This window comes from Prionailurus viverrinus, chromosome A2 (assembly GCF_022837055.1).
Source record: "Prionailurus viverrinus isolate Anna chromosome A2, UM_Priviv_1.0, whole genome shotgun sequence".
NCBI classification, from domain to species: Eukaryota; Metazoa; Chordata; class Mammalia; order Carnivora; family Felidae; genus Prionailurus; species Prionailurus viverrinus.
The window spans coordinates 141,318,955-141,336,726 of NC_062562.1; the positions used below are offsets into that span (position 1 = coordinate 141,318,955).

Below are 17,772 nucleotides of genomic sequence, written 5' to 3' on the forward strand. Positions count from 1 at the left end.
AAATTTAAACAAGAAGTTAAAAGTAAGACTGTCAACTATTAAGAAAAAAAAAAGACCCACTACATATCAAAATGGATAGGATGCTAAAAAATTGAAGTGACACAATTTTGGGGAACTTTGCAGAAATAAGCCTGAGATTCAAATCAGGTACCTCTGAAAAGTGTGTCAGGGCAGGGGAAGATTTACAAAAAGCTGTAATGTTTGTGACAGTTACTCATACACCTCCTCTGGAAAATCATGTCTGCTGGGTACTTCTCTCATTCCCCATTATTATTTAAGTAACTAGGAGTGGCTTTGATACCTGGATAAACACACAAGGACTGGGAACTCATTCAACCATGGTTGATCTGTGTTCTTCATAGAACGTGGAAGCAAACAAAAATTGAAGCAACAACCTATTGTTCTTTATTCTGAACAAACATTCCAAAAAGTCACTCTAGTCTTTGACATTTATCGTAAGCTTCAGTTCATTCTAAGTTTTCAGATATTCAGAACTGTTCCTGAAAATGTTTTCGTGTCACATTTTGAGTCATCCTTGTGATTGTACACGTAGTAACCTCAGTCTGGAATTTACAGAGGATCTCCTGCACGTGCACTTTCACGAGCAGGACATTCATGGACACCTTCCCGCAGGTGGCAAGCCTGTCCTCCACCTGTGCAGGTTTACACAGCTTTGGTTTTGTTCAAGTCACCGTCACCCCAGAACACACAAGAATATGCTGGCTTAACTACAACAACCTCTCTTACAACGTCTCATTCTCTTCTCTCTCAATAGACACAGGAACCGTGGTTTTAAGGTGTAGACTTTGCCTTAGCTTCCTTTCTATTCTTAAGGCTGCTCTGAGAACAAAATCCTGTTGTTTTTTTTCTTACTGTACTATTTACTTCATCTCCTGTTTGCTTTTTGATTCCTAGGCCCCTCTTTTCTAACTAAACAATACAATAAAAATAACACTAACACCATGTTAGTGGTGGTTACCATGGAGTGCTGGTTACTATGTGTCAGGCTCTGTCTCAAGCTCCTCATGCATATGAGCTCATTTAATCTCCTGACAAACCAGTGAAGGAGGTGCTACTATTATCCCCTCTTTTACAGAAAAGGAAACTAAGGAAAACAGAGACTTGTCCAAGTGGCACCAAGACTCAAACTCTGGCAGTCTGGTTCCATGTTACAGACTCTTAAGCACTGCTCTCCCACTTTTCAAAAACATGTAATCTTTTCATTGGACAGTCTCTCTATGAATCAATTAGTTGGTCTACTACTGAAAGCCACACTTACTAACCAGCTATCTAATTCTTTCCCTTTTCATGGAGATAATTTATTATTACACTGTCAGAATGACAAAGTTTCAGAGTCTCATGAACTGCATTCTCTGGCCATAGAATCAAACCTATTTTTTCTCTGAACTTTAAAAAACTCGTTGGCCTGATCTGGTTACTGTACCTGCCAAAACCTTATCGTTTCTTTGTCAATTCAAAACACTCAAAAATAAGTATTGAGCAATTATGTGAAAGGAACTCTATAAATTTCAATGGTGCATACAAAAGTGAGAAAGACACAATGCTTTCTTGAAGGCCCTAAATATGTCCTTGCCTCTCCCTAGTTGGAGACACTATAAAATTCTTCCATGAGGACAGAATTTTCACTTCTCTTTCTACTTATTTTTACCCAAAAGCCTGACATTTTTCACCATTAGGCATAAAGACTTCCTTTAGATAGATCTCTTCTTGACCCAAGATTCCTCTTATCTTCTACCAGGTATGATTTAATTAAGTAAGTGTAGTCTTCCGTTGTTATATTACAGGCATGATTATTTTCTCATCATATTGCAGGGATATTTCAAAATACATCACATTTATATATAATTTATATAATTACAAAGTATATTTTCCTCCTTCTATTAAAATTTCAGATTTACTTTAACACCAGTGTCTGCATTGGAAGGTAAATATCTAAAGTGTTGTTTCTGGCCCTCGTCTGTTATAACCACTGTCTGTTATAACATCTAGTTTTACAGTTTTTATCATACTATTTCTTCTTCCTCTCGACTTCCAATTTGAAACCATCCTGATGAGGCCAAGGACAGGCCAGTGGTACTCTTTGTAAGAATCCACTTTGCCCTTTACCAGGAATACATTATTCAGGCACTGGACAGCTTGGTCTGTTCAAAAAGAAGATTTTTAAATTTAAAAGCAAAATTGTCTTCAGCAAAAGAGTTGTAAATTTAAGGGCTAAATTATGTTGTGAAAATCCAGGAAATCCATGATTGATGACTTTATCCTTTAAGAGCAGTTTTACCAACCAAAAGAACTTTAAAAATTTTGACAAAATCCATATAACCAAAGGCAGTGTATGAATTAAAAGAAAAATTGCTTGCTTGTGGAAATAATAACTGAGAATATTTATCTTATGGGATTATGTGGATGTTCCCAGAAAGCAAATAAAAATTGAATGATATAAGTAAGCCTATTTTACTTCCAGTTTTACATCAGAAACCTTTGGGACTGGTAATAAATTTAGGCCACTAGGATATTATTTAAGCTATGCTGCCAACCTCAAAGAGCAATATACTACTCTCCTAGATTAATACCGGGTGAGTCTGGATAGATGCACTCAAATTCACTTATATGAATATATATATTCAGACTTTACATTTTGCTTAAATTATAGTATGACTTTTTAAAAGGAAACAATCCAGTGAAGCTAATTAGAAATGAAAATAATGGTCTTTAGGGGCTCCTGGGTGGCTCAGTCAGTTGAGCGTCCAACTTCGGCTGGGGTCATGATCTAGAGGTTCGTGAGTCGAGCCCCACGTGGGGCTCTGTGCTGACAGCTCAGAGCCTGGAGCCTGTTTCAGATTCTGTGTCTCCCTCTCTCTCTGACCCTCCCCCTTTCATGCTCTGTCTCTCTCTGTCTCAAAACTAAATAAACATTAGAAAAAAAAATTTAATAAAAAAAGAAATGAAAATAATGGTCTTTAATTCCAATACAATTCTCCATTAGATGTCCCTGTAAGCCTATGGTAAGGAATGGAACATGGCATCAGAAAAATACCATGTCCCAACTACTCATAAGGAATAGACACACATAGGAATCAGGAGTGGATGGACAAAACCTATTTTTTATCTGAATTGACAGTTTCCAGAGCTATACAGAGAAGACATTGAAGAAAACGAGAGATTCTGCCCCATATCATAAAAGGTATGTTCCATAGGGATGATGATAATTAAAACAAACAAACAAATAAATTGGAATGCTGAATTCATTTTCCAGTGTTGCCGTAACAAAGCACCATAGACTGGGTGGCTTAAACAACAGAAGTTTATTTCCTCACAGTTCTAGAATTGATAAGTTCAAGACCAAGGTGATGGCAGGGTTAGTTTCTTCTGAAGACCTCTCTCCTGGGCTTCTAAATGGCCATCATCCTTCAGTGTCTTTATATGATCTTCTCTATGTGTTTGTTTGTGTCCTAATCTCTCCTTATAAGAATATTAGTCATACTGGTTAGGGCTCATCCATAAAACCTTATTTTTTCTGAATTGCTTTTTTGAAGGTCCTATCTCCAAATTCAGTCACATTCGGAAAGGCTAGGGCTTAGGACTTCAACATGTGAATTTGGGGGGAAACACAATTCAACCCATAGCAGATGTCAATAGCCACCAATATTTTTTTAATGTTTATTTATTTATTTTGAGAGAGAGAGAAAGGCAGAGAGAAAGGAAAGAGAGAATCTCAAGCAGGCTCCATGCAGTCAGCACAGAGCCCAGCGTGGGGTTCGATCTCAGGACCCTGAGATCATGACCTGAGCCAAAATCATCGGCTGCTTAACCAACTGAGCCACCCAGGAGTCTCTAATATTTTTAAAGAAAAAGATATTAAAGGAATTGGTTCATTTGAAAGAATATGTTTATTTTATCTCCTTAACTTATCTTCTCAGACAAATCATCTAATTTCCAGGGTCTGAAGTTCAATTATAAAATGAAAAGGGGTGCCTGGGTGGCTCAGTTGGTTAAGCATCCTAATTCAGCTCAGGTCATGATCTCATGGTTTGTGGGTTTGAGCCCCGCATCGGGCTCTGTGCTGACAGCTCGGAGCCTGGAACCTGCTTCGGATTCTGTGTTTCCTTCTCTCTCTGCCCCTCCCCCACTTGTGCTCTGTTTCTCTCTGTCTCTCAAAAATAAATAAATGTAAAAAAAATTTTTTTTTAATTAAAAAAATGAAAGGATAGGACTTAGCACCTAAAGTCTGTACACATTCTAAAATTCCTGAGCTCTAAACTTGCAATTTCCAAACAAGAAATGGAAGAACATACAAGATTTTGTCCACCAGTAGCAGTTTATATGCATCTGTTTTTTAAAATTCTCATTCACAGACTGCAAGCCTATATGGAGAGAACCAAGGAAGATTCAGACTGAATACCCAGAGCCAGATGATGTCAGTGGACTCCAGAAGCTAGAAGTCAAGGTACCTTGAGATCAGAAGTAATAATCCGAGAAGAGTCAGAAAAGGCCATTAGCACAAGTCAAAACAAACCAAAGGGTTAGCAGATTCAATTCAACAATGAGCAAGGGTCCTATCAGGCACCCTCAGTACAAATGTACACAGTTAAGACAGTGGTGTTTACAGGGAATTGTGGGCAAGGAAAAGAGGCTCTGAGCCCAATCTGTGCTGTCAAGAGAAGTTTCCTAAAGATGATAACCCCTATGCTGAGTCTGAAATAAGAGTGACAATTCAGATCAATAAAAGGAGTCATCCTCAACATATTGCTGTAAGAAAAAACAAACAAACATAAAGATAAAATAGTGTTGCCTGGAAATGGTCTTGACTTTGATACATTATATTAACTTATGTAGTTAAATTAATTTTCTTTAATGATCTATTTTGCTTTTATTACTGAGGGACAGATTACCCAGAGGAAAAGCTGAACTTCCTTTTAGGAGTTTTAATTTAAACTATGTAATTGTTACTATGAGCCACAAGAGGGCAGCAGTTTCAAAGACTACAACAAAACTTAAAAATTATTATTCTGAGAGTTTTAAATTAGAACTTTAGGGCTAGAAGAAAACTAAAGAGATGCCTCTTTTATATAAGAAATTTCATTTTATTCCATATAAATCATGTGTAGACATATAAAGCATATCTGGTCTATTTTAAGATAGAAAATCTGTATAAAATTATTTACAAATATAAAATTATTATAGTTGTAATAACTATTAATAACTAATAATAATTATAGTTATAATAGAACTATATATGCATAATTATTTGCACTTTTAAAGTACTTTCATAAATGTAACATTTATTTATTCACATATCATAAAGCCCTGTGAAATAGACGTGCCAGATATCAGTAAGTCCTTTTGTAGATGAAGAACCTGAGGCTAAAGAAAATAAGTGACTTGCCCAAGTTAATACCACCATTAAGTAGAAAAGGTAGAACCTCACTCAGCATATTTTCTGTTGTTTTACACAACTGCCTGTCAACCAACAAAATATTACCTTGGGCTTGTTCAGATAGGAATTTGGAATATTATTTGAATAGAGTTCTGCTATAACAGAACTCTAGTTTTATACTTGTCAATAAGATCTTTCCTAGATCTTGCCAACAGTGCTCTCTGTTTAATTCTTAGCATTTAAAAGTAAACTTTGTTTTCATCTAAGAGAGGATGAAAATAGAAGTGAGGTTTAAAGTAAAACAGAAAGTATTTGCAGAGGTCAATGATTAGGAGAAAGACGAGGCAGATGTAAAAGCTGAGGGAACAGGCTGTTACCTCAAACACTGCCACGTTCCTAAAGCCACTCAATTTTGCATGTTACCAAAGAGATAAATTTATTAGCATTGCTTATCAGACCTAGTGTTTCACTGTATTATCTTTTGGTGAATAGCATATTACCATATAGCTATTTAATAGACCCAATATCTGACACCTAAAACTGCTGTTAGAGAGGAAGGGTGACTTGAGTAACAGAACATATAATAACATCCACAAACAGTATATAAAAAGTTACATTAAGAAAATTTGCTTAAAGTTAATGTCATAAATAATCATAGAGAAGTCAAAGACTGTTATTTCTTTGGATGAAAAGACCCTGCTCAAATAAAAAAACTATTGAGGCTACTCTTAATTTTATTTTTAAGCTTTTATTTATTTATTTTGAGAGAGAGAGAGCACAGCAAGAGAGGGATGGAGACAGAGGGAGAGAGAGAATGTCAAATCCCAAGCAGGCTCTGTGCTGCCAGCGCGAAGCCCCTTGCAGGGCTCGATCCCATGAACCATGAGATCATGACCAGAGCCAAAACCAAGAGTCAGACGTTTAACTGACTAAGTCATACAGGTGACCCGAGGCTATTTTTAATTTTGAAAATTCCTCTACATTGTCACAAGAACCCAACTTCTCTACTTTCTGGCATCTAAAGTAATTAGTAACTCTCTGTTCTACTTCCTGGCACTTTAGCTGGTACTACCGGGAAAGTCGAAGCCAGAGATAACTGCATTACATCCTTGGGGTTCCCTTTCATTCACTCACTCATTACACCCGCCAATATTTGTTGGGCATATGAGCTAAGCACAGAAAAAGTGAGAGCATCAAAAAAAAAAAATAAATAAGTTATTCTCTCATGGAGTTTGCAATCCACTGCTGAAAATTAATGCTAAACAAAAAGATATATTATTACAAATTGTGGTGGTGATATAAATGAAAAGTTTGGGGTGCAATGATAACCATTAGATGACAACAGGATATCCAGGTTGGACTGTCAGTCACAGAAGCCTCTGAGTAGGCAACATTTAAGTTGAGATTGGAAGGGAGCAATGAGAAACAACTTCAAGAACAGCATATCTATTGCCCTGAGTACGGAGTGCTTGGCCTGTCAAGTAACTGAAGCTTTTAATTGTGTCAATGACTAACACACATTCTGTGGAAGAAATAAGGCATAAACGTCAATTGTGTAAAGAATATACATCTATATTGATCATTAATGGGTGGGAATTAAAAGGTATTGCCAAGCCCTCCTCTAAAGAACAGAAATCAGAGACAGGATGCTGAATTGAGGGATTCAAGACAGTTCAGTTCTGCATTCACAAATTCCCAAGACCATCAGAGAATCAGATTAGACAATGCTTTCACTTTTTATCTCACGGGGATGATCGAATGAGATAATATACTAAACCACAAAATTTACAGAGCAGTATGCACATTTTATTTATCCACTGTTGATATAAAAGCATCCCCAATTTATTCCCACCTTAATTCCTGTCCCAGGTGTAAAACATTATTCATCTCTTTAAATTCTCTAGGCCAAGATTCCCAAGACCTCATCCTGAAATAAGAAGGCCTTCCTTTTGTCTTTATTAATACACCTGCTTTTCCTAATAGTGAAAAATTATAAAATTAATATTTTATGCAAAGCCTATTTCAACTTACGTTCCAGTGCATTATAAAGAAGCTCAAAATCTTCTTTTGTCTGAGGATTATGCCTCCGGTGATAGTCCAATTTCATCCATTCTTCTTTTTCTCTTATCTTCCTTTGTTCTTCCTCTGCTTCCCACTTCAACCTTAACATTTTCTGTCTTCTTAAATTCTCTACCATGACTTTAGCATGCCATCGTCTATAGTAAGTCTGTAACACTATTACCTATAGTTAAATTAAAAGGAAATAAAAAGTGTCTACCATCAACTATATCAGATAATAACAAAAGGCAATAGTGATTATTTCTATTCCAATGCAAAAACTACTAAACAAACTGAGAGTCTAGGTTTCCCTCTATGCCAGACATTCTCACACACATCGGGACACATAAGCTGTGGATAACGCACATCATCAATTTGACTCCAAAATCTAGCAAATACACCTTCCTGGGAGGTAGTTAGTACAATGCTTAAAAGCATAGGCTCTGGGGTAAAACTTAGTCTAAATATTTCCTCTGCGACTCACTAGTTGTTTGATTTTGGTTTATTCTCCATATAACATCCTTATCTTAATCCTGGTGCATCACAAGTCCTCAATAAATACTATTATTGTCACTAATATGAATTATCTCTAGTTTATCTTAACTACCATCAGCTTAGGCTCATATTTAAAACACAATTTCATTACCTAAACATAAAGCAGGTAGGTTATATGTAGTAACTACCAAAGGCAGGTTAGATAAAAGTCTCCGTTTAAGAAAACAAGTATTTATTAAATTGTGAGAAATATAAATATGTCTGAAGTTATAGTATAGTACTAAATTCCCAAAAAACTTGCCATATAACTGAGAGATTTTTTTATTTACTAAACTCATAAATAAAAATAAAATGTGGAGAGGCTAGATCAAGATTGAGGACAGAGAATATGCTGATACATCCCTTTACTGTGACCTAATCTCTGGTAATCACGGAAAATCATATAAGCAGAAATCGGTAAGGACACTGGATCATACTAACGGAGACTTCCAAAGGAACAGAAACTTCGAAGAATCCCCTCAAGAAGGGAGACAGGTAGAATAAATTGAAGAGGAATCTATGCCTAATCATGTACAGGGAAGATGGAGAAGCAGGCTAGAAAATACAGAAGGGTCTGTAAGACTGTTTCAAGCCCTAAACCAGTGGATCCGGTGAGCAGAAGAGGTGTGTTAGGGCAAATGGCAAAGTGACTGCTTGAAAAATGCCAAAAGGACAGGCTTCTCTAAAACAATCTAGGGAAACCACATCTGTGGGTGACACCCACGATGAGTAGAAGCCTCTTCTTCATAAAACTAGCTCTCTTCCAGAATCAAGCCTTGGCCATCCCCTAAAACCACTGCAGTAAACAAATATGCATAGCACACTGGACATAAGGGATCTCAAATACCCTGTCTACACACCCAGGAATAACCAAACATTTGGGAAGAATCCACAAAATATAAGGCTCCTCATTCAACAAAGAAAAGTTTACTTTTGTGTGAACAGAAATACCAGAACAGTGGTTCCCAAAGAGTGGTGGTCAGACCAGCAAGCTCCAGACAGAATGAAGAAAGTTGACCAGAGAAATTACTCCAAATATACTAAAAGAACATGTCTCCAAACTAAAGACATAAGCTCTCAGATAGAAAGGGCTCACGGCCAAATCTCAAGCATATCACAATAAGATTACTAGAGATAAAATAAAAACCCTAAAAGCTTCCAGAAAGAGGAAACAAAGAAATGCAAAACTGACATCAGACTTTTAATGAAATAGAGCTTCAGTGTTATAAAGAAAAATAATTTTGAAAACAAGTTTAAATCTATGTGGACTCAAATTAAACTTCAAGAATGAGGTTGATTCAACAGGACTAAGAGGTTTATCTCCCAGGCATCATCTATGAAAAATTTACTAGAGAATGTGTTCTAGCAAGAAAAATAAGTTAAAATGGAAAGATTAAAGAACTGAGAAAACATTTCCAAAAGAGTTATCAAGCTAAATACATCTTATTTGGAAAAAGTCATATATATCAATATAAATATATCAAACAACAAAGTGAAGTTATAAATATATAGTAAATTATAAAGTAAATTATATATATAATTATAATTATATACATACATATATGTATATAATTATAATTCCAGATCCAATCTGACTGGCTAGGAGGAATGAGGGAGGAGGACAAGGAAATGAAAAACAGAAAACCCTGCTAAGGACCTTGACTTATTCATGGAAAAGATAGAGCCTGATTAAGTATGCCTTTGGTATAAAAAATTTAGGAAACAAAAAATTTTTTAATTTTTATAAGGAACCATTAGAAAAACAGAAACAAAGGACCTGCTTTCAACTATAAAAGAACAAAAAAAAAAAAAAAAAAAAAAGAAAGAAAATGTTTAGTCAAACTGACCAAAAGAAGAAAAGGCTGGTAAAAGAAAAAACAAACAAAATGTGAATAATAAATAAAAACCAAAATGAGATGGCAAGAATGAGTACAAAAATATCAATAGTCATATATAATATTGCTTAAAACAAAAAAGATTTAAAATAAATACAAGCATGAAATCAAGAAGCTCAAGAATAAAGTAAATATGATACAAGTAGAAAGGAATCAGTGAAGACAAAAGAACTTACTATGTGGAAATTTCCTCCTATACTGGCTTTTAACCCATCCCTCTGTGTACAACTCACATCCCACTTTCACCTCCCTAGGAAACTCCTATTCACCTTCCAAGGTTGTATGGGGCAAAGCAGTTTGGTTCTTGATGCCATCCCCCTTGGCAGGCATTTAGAGTTTCACTTCCTCAGCTTAAGTAAGTCAAGTTAGCATTTCTCCATCTGCTTTACAACTTTAAAATAATTGACTGACACTCTTCTCTCTTTTCATGTATTCTTCGTTCCTGTATGTTTACATTTTTTAGTCCTTTAATACCATTTTACTGGAGTTTGGGAAGTGTTGTAGAGACTTCCATCTCCCCACCTAATATCCATTCTCTCCTACTTCCTTAATAAGAAAACCTCAATCTTATTGAGGAACAACAATATAAAACTTTAAAAATGTATTTGTCACACACTCGCAGTGAGCACAATCACATGACACAGTTTGGGCCAATGAGATGTAACTGGAAGGCACTGGGTGGGGCTTGCAGGGAAAACTCTTGAAGGTAGCATATATGGCTCATGCTCCCTTGACCTCTCCCTTCTTCCTGCATAGATTGCAGACATTATGCTGAAGGTTGACTAACCATTGCATTATCATGTAAGTTATAAGCTCATAAGATTAATGGAATGGAAAGGTAAGAGGAGTTTAGGTTCTTGATGATATCACAGAGCTACCATCCAAGCCCTGTACAGTCAAAAAATAAAAATTAGTTTGGACTGAGAACATAAAAATCTATCAGGCTGGAATAACAGGCATTAATTGTCAGCTATGAAATTAACAGGAAACAATATTTCTTCCAAGGACATACTACAGCTATAAAATGTCCTAACAATCCCCTCCTTTGAGTGAATACTATTATTCTGTGCACACTGAGAAACTTAGTACTCTAAAATACTAATCTATCAGAAACTTTGCTGTTTGAAATTAGATAACCAAAAATGAAGCATCTCACTCTTGGCAGGAGGATCTATGTCAGTTTGACAGAGAGAAGCAGCCTTAACTTACAACAAACATGCTGAACTTCAGCAAAGGAACATTCCACATCTCTCTTAACTTTGTTACCAAAGGAACAAAGCTGGAGATACCATACTTCCTGATTTGAAACTACAATGCAAATCTATAGTAATCAAAACACTATATATTGGCATAAAAACAGAACTATAGATCAATGGAACAGAACAGAGAACCCAGAAATAAACTCATACATACGTGGTCAACTAATTTACAACAGAGGACGCAAGAATATACAATGGGGAAGGATGGTCTCTTCAATAAATGCTACTGGTAAAACTGGACAGTAACATGCAAAAGAATGAAACTAGACCATTATCTCACACTATACAGAAAAAATTACTTCAAATTGTATTAAAGACTTGAATGTAAGACCTGAAACCAAAAAAATTCCTAGAAAAAACATAGGTGGTAAACTACTTGACACAAGTCTTGGCAATAATTTTTTAAATCCGACTCCAAAAGCAAAGGTAACAAAACAAAAATTAACAAATGGGACTATATCAAACTAAAAAGCATTTGCACATCAAAGGAAACTATCAACAAAATGAAAAGACAACTTACTGAATGGGAGAAACTATTTGAAAATCATATATCTGAAAAGGGGTTAATATCTAAAACATATAAAAACTCCTAAAACTCAAATGCAAAAAAATAATCATAATAAACAATCCAATTAAAAAATGGGCAGAGGATCTGAATAGATATCTTCCCAAAGACATCCAGATGGCCAACAGACATATGAAAAGATGCTCAACATCACTCATCATCTGGAAAATGCAAATCAAAACCACAATGAGATATCACCTTCTACCTGTTAGAATGGCTATCATCAAAAAGATAAGAAATAAAAAGTGTTGGCATGGATGTGGAGAAAAAGGAACCCTTGTGCCCTGTTGGTAAGAACGTAAATTGGTACAGTCACTATGGAAAACAATATAGAGGTTTCTCAAAAAATTAAAAATTAAACTACCATTTGATCCAACAATTCCACTTCTGGGTATTTATCCAAAGAAGAGGAAACACTAATTAAAAAAGATACATTAACTCTTATGTTCACTGAAGCATTATTTATAATAGCCAAGACATGGAAACAATTTAAGTGGCTATTGATGGATGAATGGATACGGAAAATGTGACACACACACACACTGGAATACTACTCAGTCATAAGAAAGAATGAAATCTTGCCATTTGTGACAACATGGATGGACCTTAAAGGAATTATGCTAAGTGAAATAAGTCAAAGAGAAATGTCATATGATTTCACTTACATGTGGGATCTAAAAAACAAAACAAATGAACAAAACAAAAATCATAGATGAAGAGAACAGAATAGTGGTTGTCAAAGGGCAGGAAGGTAAGGGCATGGGTGAAATGAGTGAAGGGGGTCAAGAGGTGAAAACTTCCAGTTATGAAATAAGTAAAAGTCATGGGTATATAATGTACATCATGGTGATTACAGTAAATAATATTGTGAAGCATACTTGAAAGTTGCCAAGAGAGTAAATTCTAAAAGTTAACCATGTATGGTGACAGATGGTAACTAAATTTACTGTGATGATCATTTCACATGTATTTCGAATTGTTATGTTGTATACCTGAAACCAATATAATGTTACGTGTCAATGATACCTCAATAAAAACTTTTTAATTTTGAAAAAAAAAATAGCACTAAATGTATGGTGTATTGGAGTTGGTAAGACTCTAATTCAAAGAATTTTAGTATTTTTTTGAGAGAGAGAGAGAGAGAGAGAGAGAGAGACAGAATGTGCAAGAGTGAGCAGGGAAGGGGCAGAGGGAGAGAGAGAGGATCTTAAACAGGCTCCAGGCCTAGCACAGTTTGATGTGGGGCTCAATCTCACAACTGTGAGATCATGACCTGAGCTGAAATCAAGAGTCAGGCCCTTAAGTGACTGAGCCACCCAGGTGCCCCAGAATTTTAGTAGTTTTAATATTAGTCAAACTTTGGCCCTAATAATTAGGTGCTCTCTTCTGGGTCTCAAAAAGAAAGAAGTAAAAAAGCAAAGAGCATCTTTTGATTTAACAGCCTTCAGCACTGGGTGGACATTGATTGGGGAGGAACCTATTTAAAATTCTCACAATGAATGGGGCACCTGGGTGGCTCAGTCAGTTAAATGTCTGACTTCAGCTCAGGTCATGATCTCATGGTTCATGGGTTTGAGCCCCACATCAGGCTCTGTGCTGACAGCTCAGAGCCTGGAACCTGCTTCGGATTCTGTGTCTCCCTCTCTGTCCCTCCTCCACTCACTCTCTCTCTCTCTCTCTCTCAAAAACAAATAAAATATTTAAAAAATGTTTTAAAAATTCTCACAGTGGTACTCAAAATGTGGCCTATGATTCTACTGCTGGCCCACATGGCTTCTTACCTTGTTGCCAGGCTACAAATGGCCTCAAGAACCCTGCGTTACAGAGTAAATCAAACACACTATTTAATTTAGTTGACTTTTTTTCTCACAGCAACATTTTTTCAATGAAAGAAGCACTGCATTGACTTACATTCTGCACAAATTCTTTAGCTTTTCACACACTTGTACTTGTGTTGCACTGGCCTTGAGTCCTTGTCACCACCATGGACTGCTTCTGTTCCAATGATGCCCAGAGCTAGAGACCCAGCAAAGCTGAGTCATAATCCAAGAGGACCTTAACACTGAGTTTGAATCTGCCAGAAATACCCAGCAAGGAAGGAGGATTGCTAGTAAGTACTACATCTTCCTTCACAAAACCTAGTAAGTACACTTTTCCACTTTCAAAAGCTAGTGTTAAAAGTGTGCAATTCAGTTGAGCAATTTGGGGTAAGAAGAGACTAAATAGGTATTTTTTAAATTTATCAACCCAATCCAGAAGTTATTCAGTAATGAATTAAAGACACATTGACAGGGGCGCCTGGGTGGCTCAGTCGGTTGAGTGTCCGACTTCGGCCCATGTCATGATCTCGCAGTCCATGGGTTTGAGCCCCGCATCGGGCTCTGTGCTGACAGCTCGGAGCCTGGAGCCTGTTTCAGATTCTGTGTCTCCCTCTCTCTCAGACCCTCCCCTGTTCATGCTCTGCCTCTCTCTGTCTCAAAAATAAATAAACATTAAAAAAAATTAAAAAATAAAATAAAATAAAGACACATTGAGACACAGTGTGGTCTCAAATGTGTTTTATACATGTAGAAAATGACTGAAGGAAATACGCCAATATGATAATATGACAGAGTATTACTTTCTATCAAATTTCTATTTCCGCATCTCCCTTAATAAAAGCCAGGCAAATTGCCCTGGTTGGCTTCCCTCCTTCAAGTTAATGAGCCTATTGCATGGGTTGTAATTTCTTAGCTTCCTCATGGAGGTAGGTTCCCCAGGACACATTCAGGCCAAACATAGGGCCACTGACAGAATGAACTTGCAGGCGATGAAAAGTATGGTAGTTGTTATATGAGTGATCCGGTAACAAACAAGCTGGGGCATGGGAGGAAGCCTTTGTGTTCTCGGGCCTTCTCATTCTCCAAGCTACACTCCTGTGGAGCAGCCAGTCCAGCCTGCCTTCCCCAGACCCTTAAAGCCTACACCAGCCGCAATGCCTAGCAGACTTTCCAAAGACCAAACAACAAATGGACAGGGAACATCTTCTCAAGTTAAGAGCATCCACCTTACCTACAGATCACCTATAGGCCCAATTCTATACAGGTTCAGACATGTGCCAAGCTCCTTTAGGAAAATACACAAGAAGATAATAGTGACTGGACCGTATATATAAATGATTATAGATTACAATTTAAGGAATGTGTGTGTGTGCATGCATACACATTCCTGATAAATTTCTAAGAGATCCTTATTTTATTTTATTTCATTTCATTTCATTTCATTTCAATTTTTTTTTTTTCTTAGTAGGCTTCATGCCCAGCATGGAGCTCATTGCGGGGCTTGAACTCAAGACCCTGAGATCAAGATCTGAGCTGAGATCAAGAATTGGACACTTAACCAACTGAGCCCCCTGTCACCCCGAGATTCATATTTTTAAACATATTTTATATTTTATGTATATTAAAATATACTTTATTTCAATTGTGAAAATTCTGTCATGTCAAAATAAGTCACTGAAAATTCTCTTTGGGCCTGGGGGCAGGACTACCAGATTAGAAAAGTGAAAGTCTCATCAAATGCTCTCTCCAAAAAGGAATGATAAAACTGTACAAAATTGTTTTTAAAAAAATAATAATAACCATTTCAGGATTCTGGAAATTGACCAAAGGCATACATCAAATAAATGTTTATTGAAGAAAGATTACTAACCCTCAAGTAGGAGCACTGATAGTCTATGGCATTTCAAGTTGGGGCTGCTCTCGTATCTTCCTTCTCCTCACCCTGGATTCATCTGTGTCCACTTTCAGGGTGCTGAATTGATTTAAAATGAAGCAAAGAAAAACTCTATACTCCCTAAGCAATGTCACAAACAATAGTAATCTCTGTGGCAAAAAAAAAAAAAAAAAAAAAAAAGAGGCCAGCAACTCAGATAGCTGAGATTGTAGTCTGGAGCAAGCAACAGACAGGCAGACTAGTGAGAAATTAATCAGAGATATCAGGAAAAGGAGATAGGCCACAGCGAGCCCTGATAACTTCCCAAATATCCTTGGTAGTCTGAAGGCTGAACACATGTACAAGGATGAATACATACTCAGGAGAGACTGGAGAAAGCCCTACCTATTCACATATCCCAGGCTGCCTGTGAAGCCTTGTGCAGAAGAAATGCAAGAAGAAAACCCAGCAGAAAGTAAAAGCCAGGATGATCATAAACTAAACTTGTCTGAACTTCCAACGCATCCTCCAAACACATGGATCCATTAGTGAGAGTGGAAGCTTTACTAGCTCAAGGAATTTGAGCACAGCCTTTGATCAATCATTACCTAACCATTAAGCTATGTTAAACCAGGGGCAACCCTTAGGAAGCCAGACTTACAAGAAGAAAAACAACAACATTTCTTTTGAGCAGAGAAATCAATGGCGATATACTGTGATAGAGACAAACTCTAAAGCAGGTTTCAGCAATGGCACTGTTGATATTTTGGACGAGATAACCAGCTGCTGCAGTGGGGTTGGAGTTTCCTACGCGTTATAGGATGTTTGGCACGATACTTGTCCTCTACCATTAAATGACACTAGCACCCTCACCCTCAAGTCATAATCAAAAATATCTCCAGACAATGTAAATGTTGCCTGGGGAGCAAAATCACTCCCAGTTGAGAACCACTGCTCCAATTAATTAATCCAGACAAATCACTAAACAAATATAAGACAGATATAACATCAATCCCTGGAGTAAACAGGGACAGGATACAGAGTTGCTACAATGTTACTTAAAACGTCTAGTTTTCAACAACAACAACAAAATTATGAGAGCAAAAAGAAGACAGTATGACCAATTTAGAATGAAAAAATATACCAATCAATAGAAACTGCCTCTGAGGGGTCTAAGATGTTGGACTTACAAAGATTTCAAAGCAGATATGATAAACATGTTCAAAGAACTAAAGGGAATAAAGTTTAAAAGTTAAAAGAAAGATGGCAATGATTCATAAAATAGAGAATATCAGTAAAAAGAAAATTAGTAGAAAGAAATTATTATCAGTTAAATATTATTATTTATCAGTAAAAATTATTATCAGTAAAAAGAAATTATTTAAAAAAGAGAACCAAATGAAAAATTTGGGATTTTAATTAAATTAAAACCTATTGGACAGGCTCAAAAACAGATCTGAATAATATAATAATTTTTATAATAATAAAAATGATAAATGTGATGATACATCATTAGAAATTATCTGCCCTGAGGGGGGATGGGAAAAAAATAAGGTAAATGAACAGAGATATTCAGGATACCATCAAGCAAACAAGCATACACAAGATATACTAAAGAGAGCTCTTTAGACTGAAAGGAAATGACACTAGATATTAATTTTAGCCCAAATGAAGGAATAAATAGCACCAGAAAAGATAATTATATAGGTAAATATCAGGGACTATATATGTCTTCTTTTCTACAATTAACTTATTTTTTTTAATTTTTTTAAAAAATGTTTATTTATTTTTGAGAAAGAGAGAGAGAAAGAGAGCGCAAGCAGGGGAGGGGCAGAGAGAGAGGGAGACACAGAATCCGAAGCAGGTTCCAGGCTCTGAGCTATCAGCACAGAGCCCGATGCAGGGCTTGAACCCATAAACCGCAAGATCATGACCTGAGCTTAAGTAAGATGCTTAAATGAGCCACCCAGGATCTCCTATGATTAACTTATTTAAAAGACAACTGCATAAAACAGTTAATTATAAAGGATTTGTAGAGCTTAAAATATACAAAGAATATATAAATTTGTAGAACAGTGATAGCACAAAGGAGAAGGGATGAAATTGCAGGGTTTTTTTTTTTAATGTTTATTTATTTTTGAGACAGAAAGAGACAGAGCATGAACGGCGGAGGATCAGAGAGAGAGGGACACACAGAATCCGAAGCATGCTCCAGGCTCTGAGCTGTCAGCTTAGAGCCCGACATGGGGCTCGAACACAAGGACCATGAGATCATGACCTGAGCTGAAGTCGGACGCTTAACCGACTGAGCCACTCAGGCACCCCTGAAATTGAAGTTTTATTAGAGCAAAGTTTCAGTATTTTATTGGATTT

The 17,772-nt window shown here is 36.5% G+C and overlaps 1 protein-coding gene across 5 annotated transcripts in view; it reads right to left on the reverse strand.

Annotated features, from left to right (window-relative positions):
* The window catches only part of IQUB (IQ motif and ubiquitin domain containing), a 64,906-nt gene that overhangs the window by 32,095 nt on the left and 15,039 nt on the right, over nucleotides 1-17,772 (reverse strand). For all 5 annotated transcript variants that reach the window (XM_047849005.1, XM_047849007.1, XM_047849004.1 and 2 more), the window contains exon 7: nucleotides 7,427-7,637. In XM_047849005.1, the coding sequence (XP_047704961.1) occupies nucleotides 7,427-7,637 (211 nt within the window). The remainder of the gene's footprint in view (nucleotides 1-7,426; nucleotides 7,638-17,772) is intronic.